This window comes from Manis pentadactyla, chromosome 8, assembly GCF_030020395.1.
Source record: "Manis pentadactyla isolate mManPen7 chromosome 8, mManPen7.hap1, whole genome shotgun sequence".
NCBI classification, from domain to species: Eukaryota; Metazoa; Chordata; class Mammalia; order Pholidota; family Manidae; genus Manis; species Manis pentadactyla.
In genome coordinates this window covers 52,682,488-52,710,392 of record NC_080026.1, presented here as the reverse complement: position 1 = coordinate 52,710,392, position 27,905 = coordinate 52,682,488, and the positions used below count along the sequence as shown (strand labels likewise).

The 27,905-nt window shown below is 36.8% G+C and overlaps 1 protein-coding gene across 4 annotated transcripts in view; it reads left to right on the top strand.

Moving 5' to 3' along the window:
* B3GALNT2 (beta-1,3-N-acetylgalactosaminyltransferase 2) overlaps positions 1 to 27,905 on the top strand; it is a 72,878-nt gene that overhangs the window by 8,496 nt on the left and 36,477 nt on the right. For 3 of the 4 annotated variants that reach the window (XM_036919299.2, XM_036919297.2, XM_057505740.1), the window contains exons 2-4: positions 15,707 to 15,851; positions 19,814 to 19,914; positions 22,850 to 23,034. In XM_036919299.2, coding sequence (XP_036775194.2) covers positions 15,707 to 15,851; positions 19,814 to 19,914; positions 22,850 to 23,034 — 431 coding nt within the window. Of the gene's footprint in view, positions 1 to 15,706; positions 15,852 to 18,107; positions 18,216 to 19,813; positions 19,915 to 22,849; positions 23,035 to 27,905 lie in introns of those variants that run through there. The other variant, XM_036919298.2, reaches the window with a different exon arrangement.

Here is a 27,905-nt window from a genome sequence, read left to right as displayed (position 1 = left end):
CTGTAGTTTTCTTTTTTGGTGGGGTCTTTGCCTGGTTTTAGTATTAGGGTGATGTTCATAGAATGAGTTTGGGAGTATCCGCTCCTCCTCTATTTTTTGGAAAACTTTAAGGAGAATGGGTATTATGTCTTCCCTGTATGTCTGATAAAATTCCAAGGTAAATCCATCTGGCCCAGGGGTTTTGTTCTTTGGTAGTTTTTTGATTACCGCTTCAATTTTGTTGCTGGTAATTGGTCTGTTTAGATTTTCTGTTTATTTCTGGGTCAGTCTTGGAAGGTTGTATTTTTCTAGGAAGTTGTCCATTTCTCCTAGGTTTCCCAGCTTGTTAGCATATAGGTTTTCATAGTATTCTCCAATAATTCTTTGCATTTCCGTGGGGTCCGTCGTGATTTTTCCTTTCTCGTTTCTGATACTGTTGATTTGTGTTGACTCTCTTTTCTTCTTAATAAGTCTGGCTAGAGGCTTATCTATTTTGTTTATTTTCTCGAAGAACCAGCTCTTGGTTTCATTGATTTTTGCTATTGTTTTATTCTTCTCAATTTTATTTATTTCTTCTCTGATCTTTATTATGTCCCTCCTTCTGCTGACCTTAGGCCTCATTTGTTCTTTTTCCAATTTCGATAATTGTGACATTAGACCATTCATTTGGGATTGTTCTTCCTTTTTAAAATATGCTTGGATTGCTATATACTTTCCTCTTAAGACTGCTTTTGCTGTGTCCCACAGAAGTTGGGGTTTAGTGTTGTTGTTGTCATTTGTTTCCATATATTGCTGGATCTCCATTTTGATTTGGTCATTGATCCATTGATTATTTTGGAGCGTGTTGTCAAACCTCCATGTGTTTGTGAGCCTCTTTGCTTTCTTTGTACAGTTTATTTCTAGTTTTATGCCTTTGTGTTCTGAAAAGTTGGTTGGTAGGATTTCAATCTTTTGGAATTTTGTGACGCTCTTTTTGTGGCCTAGTATGTGGTCTATTCTGGAGAATGTTCCATGTGCACTTGAGAAGAATGTGTATCCTGTTGCTTTTGGATGTAGAGTTCTATAGATGTCTATTAGGTCCAGCTGCTCTACTGTGTTGTTCAATGCTTCCGTGTCCTTACTTATTTTCTGCTCGGTGGATCTATCCTTTGGGGTCAGTGGTGTGTTGAAGTCTCCTAGAATGAATGCATTGCAGTCTGTTTCCCCCTTTAGTTCTGTTAGTATTTGTTTCACATATGCTGGTGCTCCTGTGTTGGATGCATACATATTTAGAATGTTTATATCCTCTTGTTGGACTGAGCCCTTTATCATTATGTAGTGTCCTTTATCTCTTGTTACTTTCTTTGTTTTGAAGTCTATTTTGTCTGTTATTAGTACTGCAATCCCTGCTTTCTTCTTGCTGTTGTTTGCTTGAAATATGTTTTTCCATCCCTTGACTTTTAGTCTGTACATGTCTTTGGGTTTGAGGTGAGTTTCTTGTAAGCAGCATATAGATGGGTCTTGCTTTTTTATCCATTCTCTTACTCTGTGTCTTCTGATTGGTGCATTCAGCCCATTAACATTTAGGGTGACTATTGAAAGATATGTACTTATTGCCATTGCAGGCTTTAAATTCGTGGTTACCAAAGGTTCATGGTTAGTCTCTTTAGTATCTTACTGCCTAACTTAGCTCACTTTTTGAGCTGTTATATACACTATCAGGAGATTCTTTTCTTCTCTCCCTTCTTGTTCCTCCTCCTCGATTCTTCATATGTTGGGGGTTTTGTGCTGTGCTCTTTCTGGGAGTGCTCCCATCTAGAGCAGTCCCTGTAAGATGTTCTGTAGAGGTGGTTTGTGGAAAGCAAATTCCCTCAGCTTTTGTTTGTCTGGGAATTGTTTAATCCCACCGTCATATTTGAATGATAGTCGTGCTGGATACAGTATCCTTGGTTCAAGGCCCTTGTGTTTCATTGTATTAAATATATTATGCCATTCTCTTCTGGCCTGTAGGGTTTCTGTTGAGAAGTCTGACGTTAGCCTGATGGGTTTTCCTTTATAGGTGACCTTTTTCTCTCTAGCTGCCTTTAGCACTCTTTCCTTGTCCTTGATCTTTGCCATTTTAATTATTATGTGTCTTGGTGTTGTCCTCCTTGGATCCTTTCTGTTGGGGGTTCTGTGTATTTCCGTGGCCTGTTTGATTATTTCCTCCACCAGTCTGGGGAAGTTTTCAGCAATTATTACTTCCAAGATACTTTCCATTCCTTTTCCTCTCTCTTCTTCTGGTACCCCTATAATACGGATATTGTTCCTTTTGGATTGTTCACACATTTCTCTTAATATTGTTTCATTCCTGGAGATCCTTTTATCTCTCTCTATGTCAGCTTCTATGCGTTCCTGTTCTCTGGTTTCAATTCCATCAATGGCCTCTTGCATCCTATCCATTCTGCTTATAAACCCTTCCCGAGTTTGTTTCATTTCTGTAATCTCCTTTCTGGCATCTGTGATCTCCCTTCGGACTTCATCCCATATCTCTTGCGTATTTCTCTGCATCTCTGTCAGCATGTTTATGATTTTTATTTTGAATTCTTTTTCAGGAAGACTGGTTAGGTCTGTCTCCTTCTCTGGTGTTGTCTCTGTGATCTTTGTCTACCTCTAGTTTTGCCTTTTCATGGTGTAGGAATAGTGTGCAGAGCTGGGACGAGTGACTGCTGGAAGGACTTCCCTTCTTGTTGGTTTGTGGCCCTCCTCTCCTGGGAGAACAGTGACCTCTAGTGGCTTGTGCTGGGCAGCTGCACGCAGACAGGGTTTCTGCTTCCTGCCCGGCTGCTATGGAGTTTATCTCCGCTGTTGCTGTGGGCGTGGCCTGGCTCCGGCAGCTGCTCCAAAGTGGTGGAGTTGCGTTGGAGGGGAACGGCTGGGAGGCTATTTATCCCCGTAAGGGGCCTCCCTGCTCCCTGCAGCCCAGGGGTTAGGGTGCCCAGAGATCCCCGGATTCCCTGCCTCTGGATTAAGTGTCCCGCCCTGCCCCTTTAAGACTTCCAAAAAGCACCCGCCAAAACAAAACGACCACAAAAAAAAAAAATTTTTAAATTAAAAAAAAAAAAAGTGGCTGCTCGTTTTTCTTTATTCTCCGGTGCCAGCCTCAGGCATCTGTGCACCGGTCTTGCTGCCCTGTTTCCCTAGTACTGGGGTCCCTATCCCTTTAAGACTTCCAAAAAGCGCTCGCCTAAACAAAACAGCAAAAAAAAAAAAAATGGTCGCTCGCTTTTCTGGTGTCCTCCGAAGCCAGGCCTCCGGTGCCCGCTCACTGTTCTTGCTGCCCTGTTTCCCTGGTATCCAGGGCCCTGCACTCTGGCCCAGATGGCTGGGGCTGGGTGTTCGGCAGTCCTGGGCTCCGTCTCCCTCCCGCTCTGCCTACTCTTCTCCTGCCGGGAGCTGGATGGAGGGGCCCTCAGCTCCCGCCGGGCCGGGGCTTGTATCTTACCCCCTTCGCGAGGTGCTGGGTTCTCTCAGGTGTGGATGTGGTCTGGATATTGTCCTGTGTCCTCTGGTCTTTATTCTAGGAAGAGTTGTCTTTGTTATATTTTCATAGATATATGTGGTTTTGGGAGGAGATTTCCGCTACCCTACTCAGGCCGCCATCTTGGCTCCCTCCCTGAAATTATTTTTAATAAATAAAAATCTATACTGCACAATTTTTGAATGCACATACATATTAATAAATGTTCTAAGTACATGTAAATGTGCAGCTTGATATATTTTCATAATCAGCACCTAAATTAAAAACAAGAAAACTAACCCCAGAATGCTCCCTTCTATCACTGATGAAAATAGTAACCACTGTCCTGATCTTTAATAGCAGAGATTTGCCTGCATTTTTATATAAAGAAGCATACAGTGTGTACATAATTCTTATTGCTTGCTTACCTTATTTAGCATGATGTAGAACACTTATTTAATGATAGGTCTTATTTACAGAGTAATGGCTGTACTCAAGCATATAAATGCTCCATCATTTATTTAATCCTTTAATTATGCATTTATATAGTTTGCAGTTTTTTACTGTTTATTAAATGATGAATTGGGATCTCTTAGTGCATCACTGATTATATCTTTAGAGGAAGTTTTCAGACAGAATTGCTGGGCAAAAGTTAGACAATTCTGAGGTATTTGATGTTTATTGGAAAATTGTCCTGCAGAGGATTGTACCAAATTACATTCCAGCAGGGCAGGAGAGTAGCTGTTGCCTTGACATAACTATCAGCATTTCCTTGAAACACCCATCATTTGAGTACTATCATCTAAGATTCTTGTTGCTTTGAATGTAGGAGAAAACAGTGTCTTACTACTCTGATTCAAACCTGATTTCTGGTGAAGTTGAACATTTCTTATAGGTTTTTTGGCTATTTGTGTTTCTTCTTTTGTGAATTACCTTTATGTCTTATCTCATGTTTACTTTTTAGTTTTTCTTTTCTTTTTTTACTGTTTCCAGACACAAGACTCAAACTAGGTACCCTGCACTTGCAACATATAGCAGAGGGTGACTCGCAACATATAGCAGAGGTGATAAAAGTGTAGAGCCAGACACTGGTAATGGGAACTAGGAACATGGACATTTTTACACAGGTATTTACTTAGCATCCACTTTGGGTTTTACACTGTGTAACAGTACTCACTGGTCTCTTAGGCTTATTTACATTGATACTGTGTGGTAGAAACAACCTACTTTTTTGAAATTTAGATTAATTGACATATTAGTTTCAAGTGTACAACATAGTGATTTATTATATGTATATATTTCAAAATGATCACCACAGTAAGTCTAATTATTATCCATCACCACATTACAAATTTTTTTTCTTCCGATGAGAACTAAGATCTATTAGCAACTTTCAGATATGCAATACAATATTAACTATATTCATCATGCTGTACATTATGTTTAATACATGTTTAGGGGAAATTAGTATTTTTAAGATATTAATTGATGTGTAATGCACATTCAGAAAATAACTTGTTTATTTTCACATGACTTATTTATAATTGGTAGTTTGTATCTCTTAATCCCCTTCACCCATTTTGCCCATCTCCCCATCCCACCTCAACCCTAACTGTGGCAAACACCCATCTGTTTTCTGTATTGATGAGTTTGGTGTTTTGTTTTGTTTAGATTCTACATATAAGTGAGAGTGTATGGTATTTGTCTTTCTTTGACTGACTTCACTTTTCTATGGCTGAATAGTAGTCCGTTGTGTATATATAACACATTTTCTTTATCCATTCATCCATAAATAGACATTTTATGTCTTAGCTATTGTAAATACTGCTGCAGTGAACATGGGTGTGCAGATGTCTTTCGAGTTGTGTGCTTTTTCCCTTCAATTTAGATAAATACCCAGAATTGGAACTGCTGGAGCCTATGGATCCTGGATCCTAGATCCTATGGTTTGTTTTTAATTTTTTGAGGAACCTATAAAAAAAAAAACATGCTGTTTTCCACAGTGGCTGTACCAATTTACATTCCCACCAACAATACACAAGAGTTCCCTTTTCTCCATATGTTCACCAATGCTTGTAATTTCTTATCTTTTTAATATTAGCCATTCTAACAGAGGTGAGGTGATACCTCACTAGTTTTGCTGTGCATTTCCCTGATGATGAGTGATGTTGAGCACCTTTTCATGTACCTGTTGACCATCTGTATGTCTTCTTTGGAAAATATCTATTCAGATCCTCTACTCACTTTTTAATTGGATTGTTTTTTTGCTATTTAGTTGAGTTCCTTATATGTATGAGTTATTAATACTTTATCATATTTATGATTTGCAGATATTTTCTCCCATTCAGAAGGTTTTCATTTTGTTCATAATTTCCTTTGCTGTACAGAAGTTTTTTAGTTTGATGTAGTTCTACTTGTTTATTTTTGCTTTTGTAGCCTCTCCTTTTGGTGTCAAATCCAAAAAATCAGCAAAATCAACATCAAGGAGCTTACTGCCTTGGTTTTTTTCTAGAGTTTTATGGTGTCAGATCTTATATTTAAGTCTTTAATCCATGTTGAGTTGATTTTTGTGTATGACATAGGGTAAGGGGTCCAGTTTCATTCTTCTTGCATGTGACTATTCAGTGCCATTTATTGAAGAAACTGTCTTTTCCCCATTGTATATTCCTGACTCCTTTGTCATAAATTAATTGACCATGAATATGTTGATTTATTTCTGGGCTCTCTAGTTTGTTCCATTGAGCTCTTGTCAGTTTTCATGCCATTACCATACTGTTTTAATTACTATAGCTCTGTAATACAGTTTGAAATCAGGAAGTGTAATCACCTCCAGCTTTATTCTTTCTCAAGACTGCTTTAGCAATTCAGGATTTTTTTGGTTCCGTATAGATTTTAGGATTGTATTTCTGTGGGAAAGGCCATTGGCATTTTGATAGGGATTGCATTGAATCTGTAGATTGCTTTAGGTAGTATGGATATTTTAAAAATATCAGTTCCTCCAACCTATGAGTACAGAATATCTTTGCATTTGTTTGTGTTGTCTTCAGTTTCTTTCATCAGTGTCTCACAGATTAGCAGTGTACAGGTTTTTCACCTCTTTGGTTAAATTTATTTCTAGATATTTTTGTCTTTTTGATGCAATTGTGAATGGGATTATTTTCTTAATTTCTCTTTCTGATAGGTCATTATTAGTGTATAAAAATGCAACTGATTTTTGTTTATTGATTTTGTATCCTGCAACTTTACTGATTTTGTTTATTCTAGCAGTTTCTTGGTTGAGTCTTTAGAAACTTACTTTTCAATATATCTGGAAGTAGAATGTCTCTAAATGGCCAACATCTGCCTTATACTTCTCTTCAAGAAAAAGAAATGCATGTAGACTTCTGGCTCAAGATGGCGGGGTGAGTAGGGCGGCGGAAATCTCCTCCCAAACCCTTACATATTTTTGAAAATACAACAAATACAACTATTCCTAAAAGAGAGACCAGGTACAGTACAACAACCAGGCTACATCTACATCTGCGAGAATTCAGCATCTCACGAAGGGGGTAAGATATAAAGCCGTGACCTGGCGGGACCTGAGCACTCCCCCGACCCTAGCTCACTGGCGGGAGGAAAGGAGTCGGAGTGTGGAGGGAGTGGAAGCACAGGACTGTTGAATAACCAGCCCTAGTAATCTACACCAGGAGCACAGACACACATTGCATGGTGTGCTGGATATTAGAGAAATGGAAGGGTAGGGTCCAAGACAGAGACTGTGAGTGGCACCCCACAGCCGGCTCCCCTGGGACAAAAGAAAAGTGGGCACTTTTTTAAAAAGTCTTAAAGGGACAAGGGCTCAACAGCTGAACAGAATCGTCCCAGCACAGTCAGCCCAGCAGGCTGGGAATCTTGAGGAACTTCAGGCCCCCTAACTACCTGGGGCGTAAAGCAGCCCCGAAGCCAGTCACAGCAATAAGCACCCTGCCATTTATACCCCCCGGCCAGCGCTACAAGCAAACCAGCTGACCTGCCACAGCTGCGGAGCAACCCGAAAGCAGCCCTGCCCATAGGAACCACACAGAGTCTTCTCGCAGCGTGCACATAACTGGGACAGGTAGGGGAAGCTGGAGCAAGGTCCGGAAGGCACAAAGGGGTGCCATTCTCACAGGAGAACACACCTGGCATGGCTGCGACACCCCTGCAGTGCTCTAGGCTAGCCTGAGGGTAGCCCTACCCTCAGCAGCTCAGGAGATTGTCCCAGAGTCTGTTCCTGGTGTGCAGGTAAACAGCACAGGCAGTGGAGAAGGGCAAGACTACCAAAAACAGGAAGGGACTTTGTTCTCCCAGCTGACACATGCCACCTACCTGCGACCACTTCTATTGCCATGAAAAGGCAAAAGAATCTGGTCCAGTCAAAAATCACTCAGACAACCCCAAAGACAGGGCCTGGCGAGATAGATATAACCAATCTTCCTGAAAAAGAATTCAAAATAAAAGTCATAACCATCTGATGGATGTGCAGAGAAATATGCAAGAGCTAAGGGATGAAGTCCGGAGGGAGAAAACAGAAAAACAATCGATAGAACAGCTTAAGAGCAGACTGGACGAGGTGCAAGAGACTGTTAATGGAATAGAAATCAGAGAACAGGAATACAGAGCTGAGGCAGAGAGAGATAAAAGGATCTCTAGGAATGAAAGAATATTGCGAGAACTGTGTGACCAATCCAAGTGGAACAATATTTGTATTATAGAGTTACCAGAAGAAGAAGAAGAGAGAAAAAGGGGTAGAAAGTGTCTTTGAAGAAATAATTGCTGATAACTTCCCCAAGCTAGGGAAGGAAATAGTCTCTCAGAACATCGAAGCCCACAGATCTCCCAACACAATGGACCCAAGGAGGACAACACCAAGACATATAATAATTAAAATGGCAAAGATCAAAGACAAGGATAGAGTACTAAAGGCAGCCAGAAAGAGAAAAAAGATTACCTACAAAGGAAAACCCATCAGGCTATCATCAGACTTCTCAACAGAAACCTTACAGGCAAGAAGAGAATGGCATGATATATTTAATGCAATGAAACAGAAGGGCCTTGAACCAAGAATACAGCATGATTATCATTAAAATTTGATGGAGGGATTAAACAATATCGAGTCAAGCAAAAGTTGAGGGAATTTGCCTCCCACAAACCACCTCTACAGGGTATTTTAAAGGGACTGCTCTAGATGGAAGCACTCCTAAAACTAAATAGATGTCACCAGAGAAAATAAAATCACAGCAAAGAAAGCAGACCAACCAAATACTAACTAAAGGCAAAAAATAAAATCAACTATCCACAAAAACAGTCAAAGGAAACAAAAATATACAGAATAAAGCACCTAACATAAAGAATGGAGGATGAAGAATAAGAAGGAAGAGAAATAAAGAATCATCATACTGTGTTTATAATAGCTTAATAAATGAGTTGAAGTTAGACTGTTAGATAGTAAAGAAGCTACCCTTGAACCTTTGGTAACCCCGAATCCAAAGCCTGCAATGGCAAGAAGTACATATCTATCGATAATCACCCTAAATGTAAATGGACTGAATGCACCAATCAAAAGACACAGAGTAATAGAATGGATACAAAAGCAAGACCCATCTATATGCTGCTTACAAGAGACTCACCTCAAACCCAAAGACATGCACAGACTTAAAGTCAAGGGATGGAAAAAGATATTTCATGCAAACAATAGGGAGAAAAAAGCAGGTGTTACAGTACTTATATCAGACAAAATAGACTTCAAAACAAAGAAAGTAACAAGAGATAAAGAAGGACATTACGTAATGATAAAGGGGTCAGTCCAACAAGAGGATATAACCATTATAAATATATATGCACCCAGCACAGAAGCACCGACATAATGTGGAACAAATACTAACAGGATTAAAGGAGGAAATAGAATGCAATGCATTCATTTTAGGAGACTTCAACACACCACTCACTCCAAAGGACAGATCCACCAGACAGAAAATAAGTAAGGACACAGAGGCACTGAACAACACACTAGAACAGATGGGCCTAAGAGACATCTACAGAACTCTACACCCAAAAGCAGCAGCAGACACATTCTTCTCAAATGCACATGGAATGTATTCCAGAATCGATCACATACTAGGCCACAAAAAGAGCCTCAGTAAATTCAAATAGATTGAAATGCTTGCAACCCACTTCTCAGATCACAAAGGTATAAAACTAGAAATAAATTGTACAAAGAAAACAAAAAGGCTCACAAACACATGGAGGCTTAAGAACATGCTCCTAAATAATCAGTGGATCAATGATCAAATTAAAACAGAGATCAAGCAGTATATGGAAACAGATGACAACAACAGCACAAAGCCCCAACTTCTGTGGGATGCAGCGAAGGCAGTTCTAAGAGGGAAGTATATAGCAATCCAGGCCTATTTAAAGAAGGAAGAAGAATCCGAAATGAATAGTCTAGTCACAATTATTGAAATTGGAAAAAGAAGAACAAATGAGGCCCAATGTCAGCAGAAGGATTGACATAATAAACATCAGAGAAGAAATAAATAAAATCAAGAAGAATAAAACAGTAGGAAAAATCAATGAAACCAAGAGCCGGTTCTTTGAGAAAATAGACAAAATAGATAAACTCCTAGCCAGACTTACTAAGAGAAAAAGAGAATCTACACACATAAACAGAATCAGAAGTGAGAAAGGAAAAGTCACAATGGACCCCACAGAAATACAAAGAATTATTAGAGAATACTATGAAAATCTATATGCTGAGAAGCTGGAAAACCTAGAAGAAATGGACAACTTCCTAGAAAAATACAACCTTCCAAGACTGACCAAGGAAGAAACAGAAAATCCAAACAGCCCAATTAGCAGCCATGAAATTGAATTGGTAATCAAAAAAACTACCCAAGAGCAAAACTCCCGGACCAGATGGATTCACTACTGAATTTTACCAGACATACAGAGAAGACATAGTACCCATTCTCCTTAAAGTTTTCCAGAAAATAGAAGAGATAGGAATACTTCCAAACTCATTCTATGAAGCCGGCATCACTCCAATACCAAAACCAGGCAAAGACCCCACCAAAAAATAAAATTACAGACCAATATCCCTGATGAACATAGATGTAAAAATACTCAACAAAATATTAGCATACCAAATGCAAAAATACATTAAGAGGATCATACACCATGATCAAGTGGGATTCATCTCAGGGATGCAAGGAAGGTACAACATTCAAAAATCCATCAGAATCATCCACCACATCAACAAAAAGGACAAAAACCACATGATCATCTCCATAGATGCTGAAAAAGCATTCAACAAAATTCAACAACCATTCATGATAAAAACTCTTAAGAAAATGGGTATAGAGCGTAAGTACCTCAACATAATCAAGACTATATATGACAAACCCACAGCCAACATCATACTGAACAGCGAGAAGCTGAAAGCTTTTCACCTAAGATCAGGAGCAAGACGGGGATGCCCACTCTCCCCACTGTTATGCAACATAGTACTTGAGATCCTAGCCATGGCCATCAGACAAAACAAAAAAAATACATGGCATCCTGATTGGTGAAGAAGAAGTCAACTGTCACTATTTGCAGATGACATGATATTGTACATAAAAAACCCTTAAGACTGCACTCCAAAACTACTAGAACTAATATCTGAATTCAGCAAAGCTCCTGGCTACAAAATGAATATACAGAAATCTGTTGCATTCCTACACACTGATGATGAGCTAGCAGAAAGAGAAATCAGGAAAACATTTCCATTCACAATTATATCAAAAAGAATAGAATACCTAGGAAGAAACCTAACCAAGGAAGTGAAAGACTTATACCCTGAAAACTACAAGACACTCCTAAGAAAAATTAAAGAGGACACTAACAAATGGAAATTCATCCCATACTCTTGGGTAGGAAGAATTAATATTGTCAAAATGTCCATCTTGCCTAAAGCAATCTACAGATTTAATGCAATCCCTATCAAAGTACCAACAGTATGCTTCAATGAACTGGAACAAATAGTTCTAAAATTCATATGGAACCACAAAAGACCCTGAATAGCCAAAGCAATCCTGAGAAGGAAGAATAAAGCAGGTGGGTCTCGCTTCCCAACTTCAAGCTCTACTACAAAGCCACAGTAATCAAGACAATTAGGTACTGGCACAAGAAAAAACCCACCGACCAGTGGACAGAATAGAGAGTCCAGATATTAACCCAAACATATATGGTCAATTATTATACGATAAAGGAGCCATGGATATACAGTGGGGAAATGACAGCCTCTTCAACAGCTTTTGTTGGCAAAACTGGACAGCTACATGTAAGAGAATGAAATTGGATCATTGTCTAACCCCATGCACAAAAGTAAATTCAAAATGGATCAAAGACCTGAACGTAAGTCATGAAAACATAAAACTCTTAGAAAAACATATAGGCAAAAATCTTTTGGGCATAAACATGAGCAACTTTTTCATGAACATATCTCCCCGGGCAAGGGAAACAAAAGCAAAAATGACTATGTCAAGCTGAAAAGCTTCTGCACAGCAAAGAACATCATCAATAGAACAAAAGACATCCTATAATATGGGAGAATATATTCATAAATGACATATCCAATAAGGGGTTAATATCCAAAATATATAAAGAGCTCACGTTCCTCAACAAACAAAAAGCAAGTAATCCAATTAAAAAATGGGCAGAGGATCTGAACAGACACTTCTCCAAAGAAGAAATTTAGATCGCCAACAGGCACATGAAAAATGCTCCACATTGCTCATCATCAGAGAAACGCAAATTTAAACCACAATGAGATATCACCTCACACCAGTAAGGGTGGCCACCATTGAAAAGACAAACAACAACAGATGTTGGCGAGGATGTGGAGAAAGGGGAACCCTCCTACACTGCTGGTGGGAATGTAAATTAGTTCAACCATTGTGGAAAGCAGTATGGAGGTTCCTCAAAAAACTCAAAATAGAAATACCATTTGACCCAGGAATTCCACTTGTAGGAATTCAGCCGAAGAATGTAGCAGCCCAGTTTGAAAAAGACATATGCTCCCCCATGTTTATCACAGCACTGTATACAATAGCCAAGATATGGAAGCAACCTAAATGTCCATCAGTAGATGGATGGGTAAAGAAGATGTGGTACATATACAGAATGGAATATTATTCAGCCACAAGAAGAAAACAAATCCTACCATTTGCAACAACATGGATGGAGCTAGAGGGTATTATGCTCAGTGAAATAAGCCAGGCAAAAAAAGACAAGTATCAAATGATTTCACTCATTCTGTGGAGTATAAGAACAAAGAAAAAACTGAAGGAACAAGACAGCAGCAGACTGACAGAACCCAAGAATGGACTAACATTTGCCAAAGGGAAAGGTACTACGGTGGATGGGTGGGAAGGGATGGACAAGGGGGGAAATGGGGCATTATGATTAGCTGACATAATGTAGTGGGTGGGGGCTGTGCAACACAGAGTAGAGAAGTAGTGATTCTACAGAATCTTACTAAGGTGATGGACAGTGACTGTAATGGGGTATGTGGTGGGTACTTGATGGGCAGAGTCTAGTAACCATAATGTTACTTAAGTAATTGTAGATTAATAATACCAAAATAAAATAAAAATAAAGAAATGCATGTAAAGTAACAGTTCAACAGAAGCAACTTAGACCTGGATTAGAAGCACATAGGATCGATTGGGGCAGAGAGGGGTGGTATAAGATCAAAAAGTAGTTTACAGCTCTAATCCATTGAGATTTTCATATGCCACATGCTTATCTTCATGTTTATTTATTTTTAGAAAAGTCTTGTTTGGCAGTACAACGACGTCAGGAAGAAACCATTAGGATACCCTTGTAATGGTCCATGTGCAAGATAAGCCTGAGGTGAAGCAGCAGCCAAAATTAATGAGAAAGGGATAGATTTGAGAAATTTTTCATGAAGATTTTGTCATCAAGAAATGGTTAAATTATGTTCCATGCAATCCATTCCTAGAATATTTATTTTGATTATCCATCAAAAATAAAATTGTGATGTTTGGCATTCAAAGGGATGTTTCAATTATTTTGAAATTTTGCTTTTGTGCAGCAACCTTGTTTCCTGATAATGTCAGAAAAATGGTACATTCAAATTAAATAATTTTTTCTCTTCTATACTTTTTTACTCTTTTGAGAAGACATTTTTGAAACATAAAATAAGAGTATCAGACTTTTTTTGGTGTCGTTTTTCTCTGAGTAGGAAACTGAGGCACAAGGGGTTTAAATTAAGTAAGTTCTTGCTGATATCATGCAGCATGTTGGCTATGAAATCAATATCCAGTATATCTGGTTACTACATGTGCCTCACTCTTGTCACTTAAGTGTACTTGCTATTAATATTTCTCTGTGGAAACGTAGGGGGAGAAATGATATCATTGCCAATTTTACATAGCTTTTAAATTATTCTCCGAAATCAGACTCATTTAGAGTTAGTTCCAGCAGTAGGTACCACTTTCACTGTGTAGTTACATATACCTGAGGAAAAATGTTCCTGGGCCATACATCTAAAAACTTGAGGTGCTAACCAGCATTTCCAGTGATCCCTTATCACTAATTCACCATTTGAACTGGTGTTATGGGTAAAAGTTCAGAATTTAGACTCAGATGAGCTACGTTAAGCTATATAGCTACAGCATAAAACAGATGAAGAATGAAGTTAACAGTGCCTGGGATTAAGTCAGCTATCCACTTACTAGATGTTTGCCTTAGGGCAAGTTACTGAATTCTCTGTGCCTGTTAACTCATTTGTTTGATAAGGAGCCTAATACTACCTACTGCATAGGGTTGTGAGCATTAAATGATACTGTACATGCAAAGTAGTAAAGTGATACTCTTAACACAGTACTTAGTACATAATAGGTGTTCAATGGCCTATTAATAAGCAAGCTTAATCCATGAAAATTTGGATTTACTTAAAGATAAGTTCTGTCTTTAAGAATGCATTTTAGTACAAGATTGATGGTACTAAATAACAAGTATCTCTTCTGTTTATAATTGAAATACCATTTTAGAAGCATAAACTTGTGGAAGATAAGGTGTCTACACAAAAATTCCTGTATTCCCATAATTGTTACAATGTAATATCCTTAAATTATCCTGTTAGAAGAATCTGTACCCAGATTTTCTCTTTATTACTTTAATAGGTCCTTTGAAAAAAATGTCAACATATTTTTATTGTCTTTTCACTGAATACTTAGATCCTGTGGCATATTAAAAACATTGCATTTAATGTAGTAAAGATCTCTGGCCTTCATAATTTACTTTTGGAAACATTTTGGACCAGTTCCCACCACTGGATAAAGCAATGAAATGGATCCCTCATCAGAGGTATAAATAAGCTTGTAGCTCTCAAGCTCTGAAACGGGTAATAAAAAAAGCAGGGACAAAGTATCTTTCCCTTCTGTCTTTTTTCTAAGGACACCTTTTTTAAATGTCTTCCTGTCCATTAGATATTATAACAGTAAAAAATGAGCCATTCATGTGACTCACTTGACTTTATTACTAGAAATGTTGTTTCCCCTCTTTCATTCTTTCGAATATTTAGTGGTACGTTTGCTGGCTATAGAATTCATTGGTGTTAATAAGGATTTTGATAGTTTCCAGCATATTAGTCCTTCAGGTTCATCTCCCAAGCTTGTGCTAATGTAGGACTTCACCCTTGAAAGCACTTTTTGTTGTTAGTTGCCAATGAAGGCATAACTATTTGCATGGTACCAAACCATTTATCTCATTTAATTTTTACAACAACTCTGTGAGAAGCACTATTATACCCATTCCTAGTTAATTAAGAAAACTGAAGCTCAAGAGTTAAGTTTTATAATAAATATAAAAGAGCCTGGACTCTGACTATGGCCTAATTGACTCTTGCTGCCTATTATTCTGTGGTTTGTGCCACATTGCCTTTCCAAACTGATTCTTATTTTAAACATCGTGTTTGTTTTGAAGAATTTACATAATTTTGTGAACATGAATGCATGTACATGTGTGGAAGACAAAAAGACTCTACATCAAACTGCTAGTAATGGTTAACTGCATGGTGGGTTTATAGGTGCTTAAAATTTTTTTCCTGTGTATCTTCTATTAAACATGAATATATATTTGTACATTTAGTAATAAACTTTTTTATGTTACATATTGAACTTAGTAATTCAAATATGACATTTCTAATTTATTGCTTATTTCTAGATCAGTTGGCCTTATTCCCTCGGAAGTCTAGTCACTATGATGTGGTAGTCGGTGTGTTGTCAGCTCGCAATAACCATGAACTTCGAAATGTGATAAGAAGCACCTGGCTGAAGCATTTAATACAACATCCAGCACTAAGTCAACGGTAGGTTTTCTGAGTTGGACCTTGCCCAATTTACAAAGTGTTCTGAAAAGCCTCTTCTTGGATAGCCAGAGAGGTTAATTCAGACATGTGGCTTCTTTTCCAGGGAGAAATGGCTTTCATTTTGCTTTCCTTCTGTATAGTTGAGCTCCAAAAGTGAATTTAACCAAGGTTTTAAGCCAAAAGATAGCTGGGGGAGAATATATTCACTGGTTAGTCTGTTTTATTATTTTACTTTGATTTAGAATAGTGATTCTTAAAAGATTCTATCCCAAAATAGTTTTCTGCTTAGACATGTTTGTGTCTAAATATGCTTTTCACTGACTTCACAGAGACAGAATTTTTTGTTTGTGTCTAAATATGCTTTTCACTGACTTCACAGAGACACAATTTTTTCAGTTCTGTAGTATTTTTTAGTTGTATGATCTGCAGTGTATGTAACATGCCATGATTAGATGGCTCAGTTATTTGTTAGGAGCCCAAGGACTTAGTCTTCTTCTCAGTGAGACCACCCTCTGAAGATTACGTAGTGAGGATCTAGTGAAGAGAAGCATGGACAGTTGGACTTCTAGTTAAGTAAAGACACTTAGGTGATGTGGTAAGCTGAGAAGGTTCTCTCAGGCTTGCATTAAACTGGCATGTTTGTGACTGAGTATACAGGCAAATTGCAGTTGAGATTTTCTTGTCACCAGTAGTGAACATTATAGATTTTCTATCTTATTCATATTAGCTTTCATTTGTTTTCAAGACAGGTTTCTTTAGTTCATGATCAAATTGATAATAGAACCTATTACCCAGCAAATGAAAGGCTTCAGAATCGTTGCTATCATCAGCACCACCTCTGAAACCTGCACTTCCTATATAGTCTTTCCCATCTCAGAATATAATGACTCTACCAGGTGCTGAGATAAAAAACCTTAGTGTTTGTGTTGTAAATGTGGAAGTCCACCTTGTGGGTCTGTAAGGATCATTACAACATTGCCACAGAAATTTCTCTGGGAGAGGCATGTGAAGTTAAGGATTTATTATGCTCACAGGTCCTAGAGAGGAAGGCACAGCACACCATGTGGGGGCCTATACAAGATGAGCATCCAGTGAGTGGGCTCAACCAGGCCTATGGGGAGCTGAGAGAGAGTGAGGACCAGGGGCAAGTGCCTTTCCTGAGGGTCATGGTGAAGTATGCAAGCCAAAGGCTCAAGGGGAGTTTACTGTTATGTTTCAGTGTTGCGAATTCACAGTCATCAGGCAAGAAGGGACCAGCTTTATCACTCTGGTGCACCTGGTCACTAGTAGGCTCATGGCCTGTTTGTGAGGATGTTGAGGTATCAGGAAAACAGGAAGTTTTAAAAATTTACAATGTGGTGTTATCTTGATTCTTTTTTTTCTCACATGCCATGCCCAGTGCATCAGCATATCTTCTTGGTTCTGCCTTCAGAATCATATCCAGAAACGTTTCTTACCACCTTTACCATTACTGTCAGAACCACCATCCTGGTCTAAGGCCACCATTCCTTCTCACCTGGATTATTGCAGAAGCCTCCTTACCTGAATTTTCTGCTTCTACCTTTGATCCCCTATATTTTATTTTCCATAAAACAGCCAGAGTGATCCTTTTAAAATTAGTCAGATTATATCAATTTTCTGCTTATCTCCCCTCCATTGACTTCCCTTCCTGCTTACTGTGAAGTGCTGAGTCTTACCTTATATACATCTACTTTCCCTACACTGGCCACCTTACTATACTTTAATACATTAAATATGCTCTTGCCTCAGGGCCTTTGCATTTGCTGTTTCCCCTGACAATACCACTCTTCTACTGGATATCTCCATGGCTCACTTCCTCACTTTCTTCAGGTGTCTGCTTAGGGTGTCACCATGCTTAACAGGCAGCCCTGTTGTAAGTAACACCTCACCCCTGCTCGGTCTCTATCTTTCTTGATTTGACTTTATTTTCCTTTATAATACTTATCATCACTGACTAGGATGTTTATCATATTCAATTGTATATTTATAAATTGTTTGTCTTTCCCCACTGGAATATAAGTTTCATGAGAAAAGGGGCATTGGCTTTTTTCATTGCTGTATTCCTATTACCTAGAACATAACTTGGCACAGAGTAAAGCATTCAACAGTTATCAAGGGAATGACCCAGAACTAAATGTAATGAGTAAAATAAACATTCAGACATTCACCAGTAACTTATCTGTTGTCATAGTATTCTAGCCTTAAATTTAGTAAGCTTGGTGATTTGTTTTATAGAAATGATGGGATGTCTATATAAAAATATATGTTAACCCAAAACTTCTTCTGGGGCAACTTTATGGATCTACTAAAAGTATTTGAAGATGGCTTAAAACAACAAATTTGGTAAATATCTGCAATAATTTATTTAGAAAGTTTATTCATTTCTTTTTATACTTTTATTCTAAATGCCAGTTGTTTATGAAATATATTCTGCCTTAATTGGCCATTAGTAAAAGTGTTTGCACTTATGTGGTTATGGCTTATTTTCAAATGTTGCATTTCACTGAAGGAGCCAGACTGCACATTTATTCCAAAGACCTTATTTAATTAAGTGCCTTTGTAATAAAATCATTACATTGTCAATTACAAATACAATTTCACAAGTATTTATTAAGTATATTCTGTATATAGTTAGTGTAGTGTGTGGTTGAATACAAAGATAGAGCATAGCCTGATATGCTTAAAGTTTAATAGAAGGAAATAGATCTAATAGTATAAAAAAATGTTTATATGTGCTATGATATAAATAATTATCAAATAGCCTGGAGTGTTTGGGAAACTCCAGACAATTTGTGTAACTGGAGTACAGGGATTGTGGAGGAGGAATGTTTGTGGGTGACTTTGAGATAGAGTGCTAGGGAAGGAAAGGGGCAGAGAGACAGAGATTATTTATTATATGAAAAGAGGAGGAAGGGCGTATCACTGTGAGATGTAGGCAGTGACCAGATCGTTCAGAAGAGTTGTGTTGAGAGTTCAGCGGGCTGGTGAGACCTCTTTAAGGCAAGGACTGCTGAGGGGCTGAACTAAGGTGATGACCTTATAATAAGGGAATTGAATGTAGAAAGAGGAGGAGTAGTCTAGGATGAGTGCTAGCTCTCTAATTTGGAGAAATAATAATCAAGACAGAAAATACTAGAGAAGAGCGGGTTTCATGGGAAAAAAGTTTAGTTGTGGATATGTTGAGTTTGAGGTACTTGTAGGCAGTGGTGTGCTGATGAAATGTTTACCAATTTCTGAAAAAAAGTATGCTGATATGTACATATGTTTATTAGAAATTTTATTGATAAAAAGGATGATAATTTAACAGATAACATATACAATAAGCTTATTATAAATTCCATATAACAAATTGATTCTCAGTGAGTGCTTTGTTTACTAGACTTTTGTATCTGTAACCAACTTAGGGTTACACTTGATGAAAGAGTATAGTTCTTACATAATATTTCCTTTGAGTTAAAGAGTAAGACTAAATTGACAACTAAGATATGTGACAGAGTTTTACTCTTAGTCAATAAAGTGACTTTCCTGCTGAATCAGATAATAGTTTTTGAACAGTGGGACGGTATCCTTAGTTTTTTGTATTTGCAATTGAATGCTACACGCCTGTCACAGTTTTAAGTTTAAACTGCATTGCTAACATTTTCACCATTAATTTTTTAAGTCTAGACAATCAACAATACAATAGTTCAAACCCTTATTTGTAGTGTTTGCCAGTTTTTGTGGTGTAAATATTCCCATGATGGCCAGTTTCAAGCAACTAATGTGACATCTCTGAACACAGAGTTGGGGAAGATACATAGTAGTAGTAACTATTAGTGTATATATTAGTGTATATAATAAATACTTGTGCCTCAAAGTAAAAGCTCTGAAAGGGACATGAGGAAACGTGCATGTGCAAAGTGAAGAGCAATAACTGGTGTTAATGCCAACACATCTCTCAGTGTGCTTGTGAAGTTCATAATAGGTGCTCATGGCTGTGAAGTGCCTGTGGAAGACAGGGAAGACCCTTATTCCTGCAGACTACTCAACATCACGAATCCAGGTATGCTGTCTTTGTCTTCAGCCCTATGACTGCCATATACCACTCTTGAGTTTGAGGGAAAATTGCTAAGCTGAGTAGTCTGATGTTCTATGTTTTTTGCAGACTAAAATCTATTGTTCATCAAAGTTTATTGTTCATTACTTTTTGACAGATTGATTAATCGCTCCAAGTATCTGTGAAGGTTCTCTATAGATACATATAATTTCAGGATCCATGAGAGTTTATTTTACAGTGTGATTCAAACGTATCTGGAAAGTCCTTATGCAGAGATAAATACTGAATTACTGAATTTTGGACTTTTGGTAAACTGCTTATTTCACCGGCTTGTTGAATTATAATAACCTTGATACAAATATTGTGAATCAACTTTTTCTTAGAGTCATTGCCTAAACTTCTGCAAAAGAAACAAATAGTAGAACATTTTAAATATAAGTAAAAATTTTTACTCCTTAAAATTAAAAATTTGTGGAAGTTCTGATGGGGATGAAAATGTGATATTGATTAGGTTCTCTGTGTTAGCAATTAACCAGTTTTAGGATGTGGATAACCGTAGCCTTCCAACTTTGTTCATTAGCATTTTCTTTATGTTCAGCTGTGGATCTAAGGGAGAGTAAACTTTTCCAAGTCTTAAGTATGCTGATCATGACTTGTGGTGATTTAAGACTTGTCAAACCTACAAATTACATACATCTTGCTTTTGTAGGCAGTGATAGTTGGAGCACAGTCTCTGGAGTCAGGCTCCATGGCTTTAAATCTAGGCTTTAACATTTTCTAGCTGTATGACCTGTGAGCAGTTATATCTCTGTGCTTTGGTTTCATAATCTCTAAACTGGAGACAAAGGTACTTATAGGATTGACAGGGTGAAATAAGTTGATACATATAAAATACTTAGAATAGTTCCTGGGACATCTGGTGCTTAATATTATTATTTAAAGAACCTGTCTTTTTGTAAAAAAGTTGGGTTTCAGTCACGTTTTTAAATAAATTGGACCGTGTTTTCAGGTCTATATGTAAAGCAGTTTTCTTCCTTAGGATGTCTGAGAATTTAGTTAACACTGTAAGCAAAACTGTGTGTATAGTTGTGTTTTTCTGAGAAGGTCCTTCAGCTTTTACTAAAGTCCCAAAGGGACCAAGAACCTAACAAAATGTATTACTGATAATCCAAGAGTGACCTAGAACAAATTATGTTTGAAATCAAAACCAAACCAAAATTTTAAAGACCTCACTTTAAATTAACTAGACTTTTATTATTTTAAGTGCTATTATTCATTAGTAGTAAAGAAGTAGAGCTTTCCCCCATTAATAGAAATTTTTCATATTTGTAATATACCTAGGTTACAAATCTTTTTTAAAGTAGTTATAACTAAATTAATATTGAACCTGATTTTATCTTTTTGATCATTCAAATGGCGTCTAGATTTGTTTCAATAACTTAAGATCATGAGAACACTTCAGGTGTGAAGTTTTTGATTAATAGCATTGTCAAAACAGCAGGATTTCCTGTGTCCAGGTAGCTTGAAGTTCAAGGTATATTTGTTTTAAATAGAAAATATATATAGTTATGTTACATTGTGATTAATCTATTGCCTTTAACAGACATGCTTCTACTTTAGGTATCATTTATCTATAGAGTATGTTAAAGAGAAAAATTTTTGTTGCCCAGTGCATCTGGAATCTAGACTCTCTTGCCCAGCCCATGACAAAATCTGTATCCTCCTTTTTTGCCCCTCCTGCTCATGTATGTAATTGTGTATGAGCCATCAATTCTGCTTAGTCACATTTTATTGAGCACCTACTAAGTGTAAAATAGCACTCTAGAACTCTAAAGTAGGTATCCAATTATCTGCTGGGGTGTGGGAAGAAAACAGAATTTCTATTTATCTGAAAACAAGAAAATATAATCTTTATTAATAGTGAATATATTGAGTGATGATAATATATATATAGGTGTATATTTTATATATGTATGAGTGTGTATACAAATTTTTAAGTGATGGGATTAGGTGGTCAGAAAGGTTGGAAAACCACAGCTCAAAAAGATACAAAGAATTTTTATGTAATCTCTTAATACAGGTTTTTAGTCTCAAAGTGGCACTGATATTCTCAGTTATATTAAATGCTTCATGTAATCTATCATTTATGATTCATTTATGGTAAATGAAAAAATTACATGAGACAGGTGGTTTGGAGCCTTGATTAGGCAGTATGGGAGAGTGGAAAGAGCACTGAGTTTGAAGTCACTAAACCTGAGCTTGATTTCTGGCTGCTGCAAGGTCACTCTGTGACTGTGGGCAAATTACTTAAATCTCTGAGCTTTAGTGTCTTAATCTAACTGGCGATAATGCCAAACCACACAATGTAGTTGTGAAGGTGCAAAATGTGATGAGGCATGGCAATAAATAGAAATCCTTATTGTGTTTGATGTGTTTCTCTTTTATCAATATTGCATAGCAAAGAGGGTTTTAGTATTACTTGAAGTGATTTCAGTTACTTTTGTAACAACAAGAAGTAGGAATTTTGGAACTTGAAGAGCAAACTAAATTTACTCGTTATTTATAACTGTAGTCAATACTGTTGATAATATCCCTATTTATCCAATCTTTCCTAAAAGATGCTTTTGGATTTAATATTCCCCTGTGGCATTTAAACATCCATATGCAAACATGTGTATCCAAAAACTTATTAAAGAAGTTCTGATAATTAAATACTTAGATGTGGCTCAAAACTTTGTTCTTAAACTTCAAAATAATTTTTTTAGAAGCAATCATATTTCTGAAGCTTTTTCTTTTTTAATTGTTGTCATTTGTGAAGGAATTATATAACAAATAATTATCAAGAGTTTGTTATCAAGTCTACTTCTTGACTTCATATTAGTAAAATAAAAGATTATATTTGTTTGATTATGTAAAACTCCTTTTCTCATTACTTCCTCAGTCTTGAATCAGGAAATTGAAGCATTCAGTCTTTCTGAAGACACTTCATTTGAGGACCGAGTTGTCAGTGTGAGCTTCCGAGTTCTCTACCCAATCGTTATTACCAGCCTCGGAGTGTTTCATGATGCCAATGATGTGGGTTTCCAGAGGAACATCACTGTCAAGCTTTATCAGGCAGACCAGGAGGTATGCACTTCTTTTTACAAGGTTTTCCCCATTTTTCTTTTTCAAAAACATCAGCTTTTTCCTCGTGGCATATAGCAGGTTGGGAGATGACATAATTCTGCGACATTTCCACCTTTCTTCCCTTATCATTTGGCTACATTATACTGTGATATATTATAATGCCGACTTGGGGAGAGAATACCAATGAATAAATGTGTTAGATCTAGAAAAAAAGGAGTTGAGCTGGATTAGAAATTCCCAACCTAAAATCCCCTAAAGATTAAGGAATAACAAAAGTTGATAATGAATATAAAATGTTTGGGACTCTTAGGGATAAGTGAGTGTTATTGTCTCTTTCAACCCTTAGAGTCTATCACTGTAATACAAGACTAACAGTTGCTTCAGATCTTTTTTGTAATGAGGATATAGATGGAATAAATGTTTGAAACAATTGGGGTTACTCTGTTCCTGATATTTGGGGAAATCTGATTTGTTCACAGTATATCTGAAGGAGTGCAGCTGGGAATTGTATTTGAAAAGGTCTGTTCCTGGGTTTTAAACTACAGAAATCTTGACAAGAATTATATAGTGAACACCTATATATCCACCAACTGAATTAACATTAACATTTTGCTGTATTTGCTTTATCACATACATAATCATTCATCAATCTATCTTTTTTTATTTCAAAGTAAGTAATAGGCATCAGTGCACTTCAACCCTAAACACTTCAGCATGCATATCATTATCTTTAATATTTGTGGTTTTTAACATTTTCCATACACTGAGATATATATTCAGTCAGTTTTTTAAACTGCATAAATCTTTGTAACTGAACGTCCTGTTACCCTACCCTGTTTCCTAGGGTAAGCCACTGGTTTTCTTTTGTTTTTTTGTTTTTTACTATAGACTACATTGCCTGTAGTGGGACTTTATTTGTAAGATTCACATAGTAAGTACTCTCCTATGTAAGGCTTTCACACAATGTAATGTTTTTGAAACTCATCTATGTTATTGTATGTTTCAGTGACTTTTTCCTTTTCTTTCTTTTAATTGATAAGTTATATTCCAGCAGTATACAGTGTTTATCTTTTCTACTGATGGGCATATGGAATGTTTCCAGGGTTTTTCTTCTTTATTCTGTTAGCATGGTAAATTGCATTTGTTGACTTTGGAGTGTTAAACCAACCTATTCCTCTTCGTCATGATGTATTATTCTTTCTATTGTTGGAAATTGTGTTTCTTATGGATAACATATATATAATTGGGTTTTTTTTCTTTCCAGTCAGAGAATCTCTCCTTTTTAATTTACATGGAATATTTATGCCATTTACATTTAATGCAGTTACCACGTGGTTGGATTTTTGTTTTTCATGTTGCTATTTCTTTTCTGTTTGTTCTACCTTTTTTTGTTTCTTGGTTCCTCCTTGCCGTTTTTTTTGGTTAATTGAATATTTTCTAGAATTCCATTGTAATTTTTCGGTTGTCCTTTTAGCTACAACTCTGTACTATTATTCTTAGTGTGTATGATTGACATAAGGATTACAGTATGCATTCTGAACTTTTCAGTCTTAATGGTGTACCCCTTCATGTAAAACATAAGAACCTTGTAACTATATAATTACATTTACCATCCTCCATCTTTCTTGCCTTGTTGTTAATATGCATTAACATCTGTGTATGCTGTAAGTCCCACAAAACAGTGTTATAATTCTTGCTTTAAACAGTTGAATGTATATTAATTTAGGAAAAAAATTATCTTTTATATTTGCCATCTCCAGTACTCTTCTTTCCTTCCTGAATATCCAGTTTTCCATCTGATGTTGTCTCCTTCAGCTCAAAGAACAACCTTTGAAGATTTTTTTTGAAACATATCTTACAGTGCAAATTTACTGGTGACAAATTCCCTTAGTATTATTTTTCTGAAAAAATTTTATTTTGCCTTTATTCTTTTTTTCCTACTTCATTCTTGTGGAGTATTTTCCAGGTATAGAAATTCTGGGTTGAGTTTTTTTTTCTTTTCAGTATTTTAAAGATGTTATTCCAGTGTTTTCTGGCCTCTGTTGTTTCTCGTTAGAAATCAACTATTGTTCATATTGTTCTCATATATGATGTATGTAATGTGGGTTTTGTTTTGTTTTGTTTTATTTGGCTGCTTTCAAGATTTCCTCTTTATATTTGGCTTTCAGCAGTTGAGTGCCTACATTGGTGTAATTTTTCTTTATGTCTGTTCTGCTCAGGGTTTGCCAAATTTCTTCAATCTAAATTTATATCTTCACCACATTTGGGAAACTTTTAGCTATTATTTCTTCAAAAAAACGTTTCCCACCCCATTCTCTCTCCCCTCATTATGGAATTCCAGTTACAGGTATATTAGATATTTTAACATTGCTCCACAGTTCCTGAGACTGTGTTTATTTTTTTAAATGTTTTCTTCTTGGTTTTTCTAATCTGATCTTTTCTGTTACTCTTTATTCAGACTCACTGACTGTTTCATCATTTCAAATCTGCTTTTAAGCCTAGCTAATTAACTTTTAAGGTACTATACTTTCCATTTATTTCCATTTTATGATTTCTATTTATTTCCATTTATTTCTTTTTTGTAATTTGTTTCTCTAAAGTATCCTTTATTTTGAATTTTTCTTTATAGCCTTGACCTTAGTTATAATAGTGGCTTTAATATCCTGTTTGCTTTTTCTGGTATTTCAATGGTCTTGGGATCTGTTATTTTGATTATCATTTTTTTCTCTTAAGCATGAGCATGGGTAACATTTTCCTGTTATATATCAAGTAACTGCATTAGTCAGGCCAGTCAGAGGGAGGCCCTGCCTACAGCAGCTGGAGATGCAAAGAACAGAGGCTTACACCTGTGTGCTTGGCCCACTGGCTCTGGTACCGGAGACAGGCGTGGCAGATGGGAATAAGGAAACAGATCTTTCCTCCCCCCAGGCACCAGCTCTGCTGCCCTACGACCCCAACTTCACTCTAGGGGCTGAGCAGCTCCACAGACTGGAGCTTCTAGGAACTAGATAGCACAACACAAAAATATGAAATGTTAAAAAAAAACATGGTTCACACCAAAAACTCACAAACCCCAGAAAAAGGCCCAAATGAAACTGAACTCACCAATCTTCCTGAAAGAGAGTTCAAAATAAATACTAAAGAACTCAGGAACGAATTTAAGACAGAGATTCAATCATTAAGAAATTCCACATCTGAAATGAAACATACAATGAAGCGATTTAAAAGCAGATTAGATGTAGTAGAAGACATAGAAAATGGAATAGAAATTAGGGAAAAGGAATACAAAGAAGCTGAGGCACAGAGAGAAAAAAGAATCTCTAAGAATGAAAGAATATTGAGAGAACAGTGTGACCAATCCAAATGGAACAATCTCCACATTATAGGAGTACCAGAAGAAGAAGAGAGAGAAAAAGGGATAGATAGCATCATTGAGGAAGTAATTGCTGAAACTTCCCCACTGTGGGGAAAGAGATAGTCTCTCAGGCGATGGAGATGCTCAGATCTCCCAACACAAGGGACCCAAGGACATCAAGACATATAATAATTAAAATGGCAAAGATCAAGGATAAAGACAGACTTTTAAAAGCAGCCAGAGAGAGAAATAAGATCACATACAAAGGAAAACCCATCAGGCTAACATCAGATTTCTCAGCAGAAACCTTATAGGCCAGAAGGGAGTGGCATGATATATTTAATGAAATGAAGCAGAAGGGCTTCAAACCAAGAATACTTTACCCGGCAAGGTTATCATTTAAATTTGAAGGAGGGATTAAACAATTTCCAGATAAGCAAAAGCTGAGAGAATTTACCTCCCACAAACCACCTCCACAGTGCATTTTGGAGGGACTCCTATAGATGGAAGTATTCATAAGGCTAAATAGATGTCACCCAAGGGATAGACAAAGAGTACAGAATGTGATTCATAACATAACAAAAAGTGGAGGAGGAAGAAAAAGGAAAAAAAAAAAAGAATCTTTTGGTTGTGTTTCTAATAGGATACAAAGTGAGTTAAATTAGACTGTTAGATAGTAAGGGAATTACCCTTGAACCTTTGCTAACCATGAATCTAAAGCCTGCAATGGTAATAAATGCATACCTATTGATAATCACCCTAAATGTAAGTGGTCTGACTGTACCAATCAAAAGACGTAGAGTCGCTGAATGGATAAAAAACAAGACCCATCTATATGCAGCTTAGAAGAGAATCACTTCAAACCCAAAGACATACACAGACTGAAAATAAAGGGATGGAAAAAGACATTTCATGCAACTAATAGGGAGAAAAAAGCAGGAGTTGCAGTGCTTGTATCAGACAAAATAGACTTCAAAACAAAGAAAATAACAAGAGGTAAAGAAGGACATTACATAATTATAAACAGGTCAGTCCAACAAGAGGATATAACTATTTTAAATACCTATGCACACAACACAGGATCACCTACATATGTGAAACAAATACTAACAAAATTAAAGGAGGAAATAGAATGCAAGGCAATCATTTTGGGAGACTTCAACACACCACTCACTGCAAAGGACAGATCCACCAGACAGAAATAAATAAAGAGACTGAGGCACTGAAAAACATATTAGAACAGGTGGACTGAACAGACATCTACAGAACACTCCATCCAAAAGCAACAGGATACAGATTCTTCTAAAGTGCACATGGAACATTTTCAAGAATAGATCATACAAAGAACCTCAGTAAATTCAAAATGATTGAAATTGTACCAATCAGCTTCTCAGATCACAAAGGTATGAACCTAGAAATAAATTACTCGGAGGCTTAATAACATACTCTTAAATAATCAATGGATTAATGACCAAATAAAAACAGAGGTCAAGCAATATATGGGGAGAAATGACAA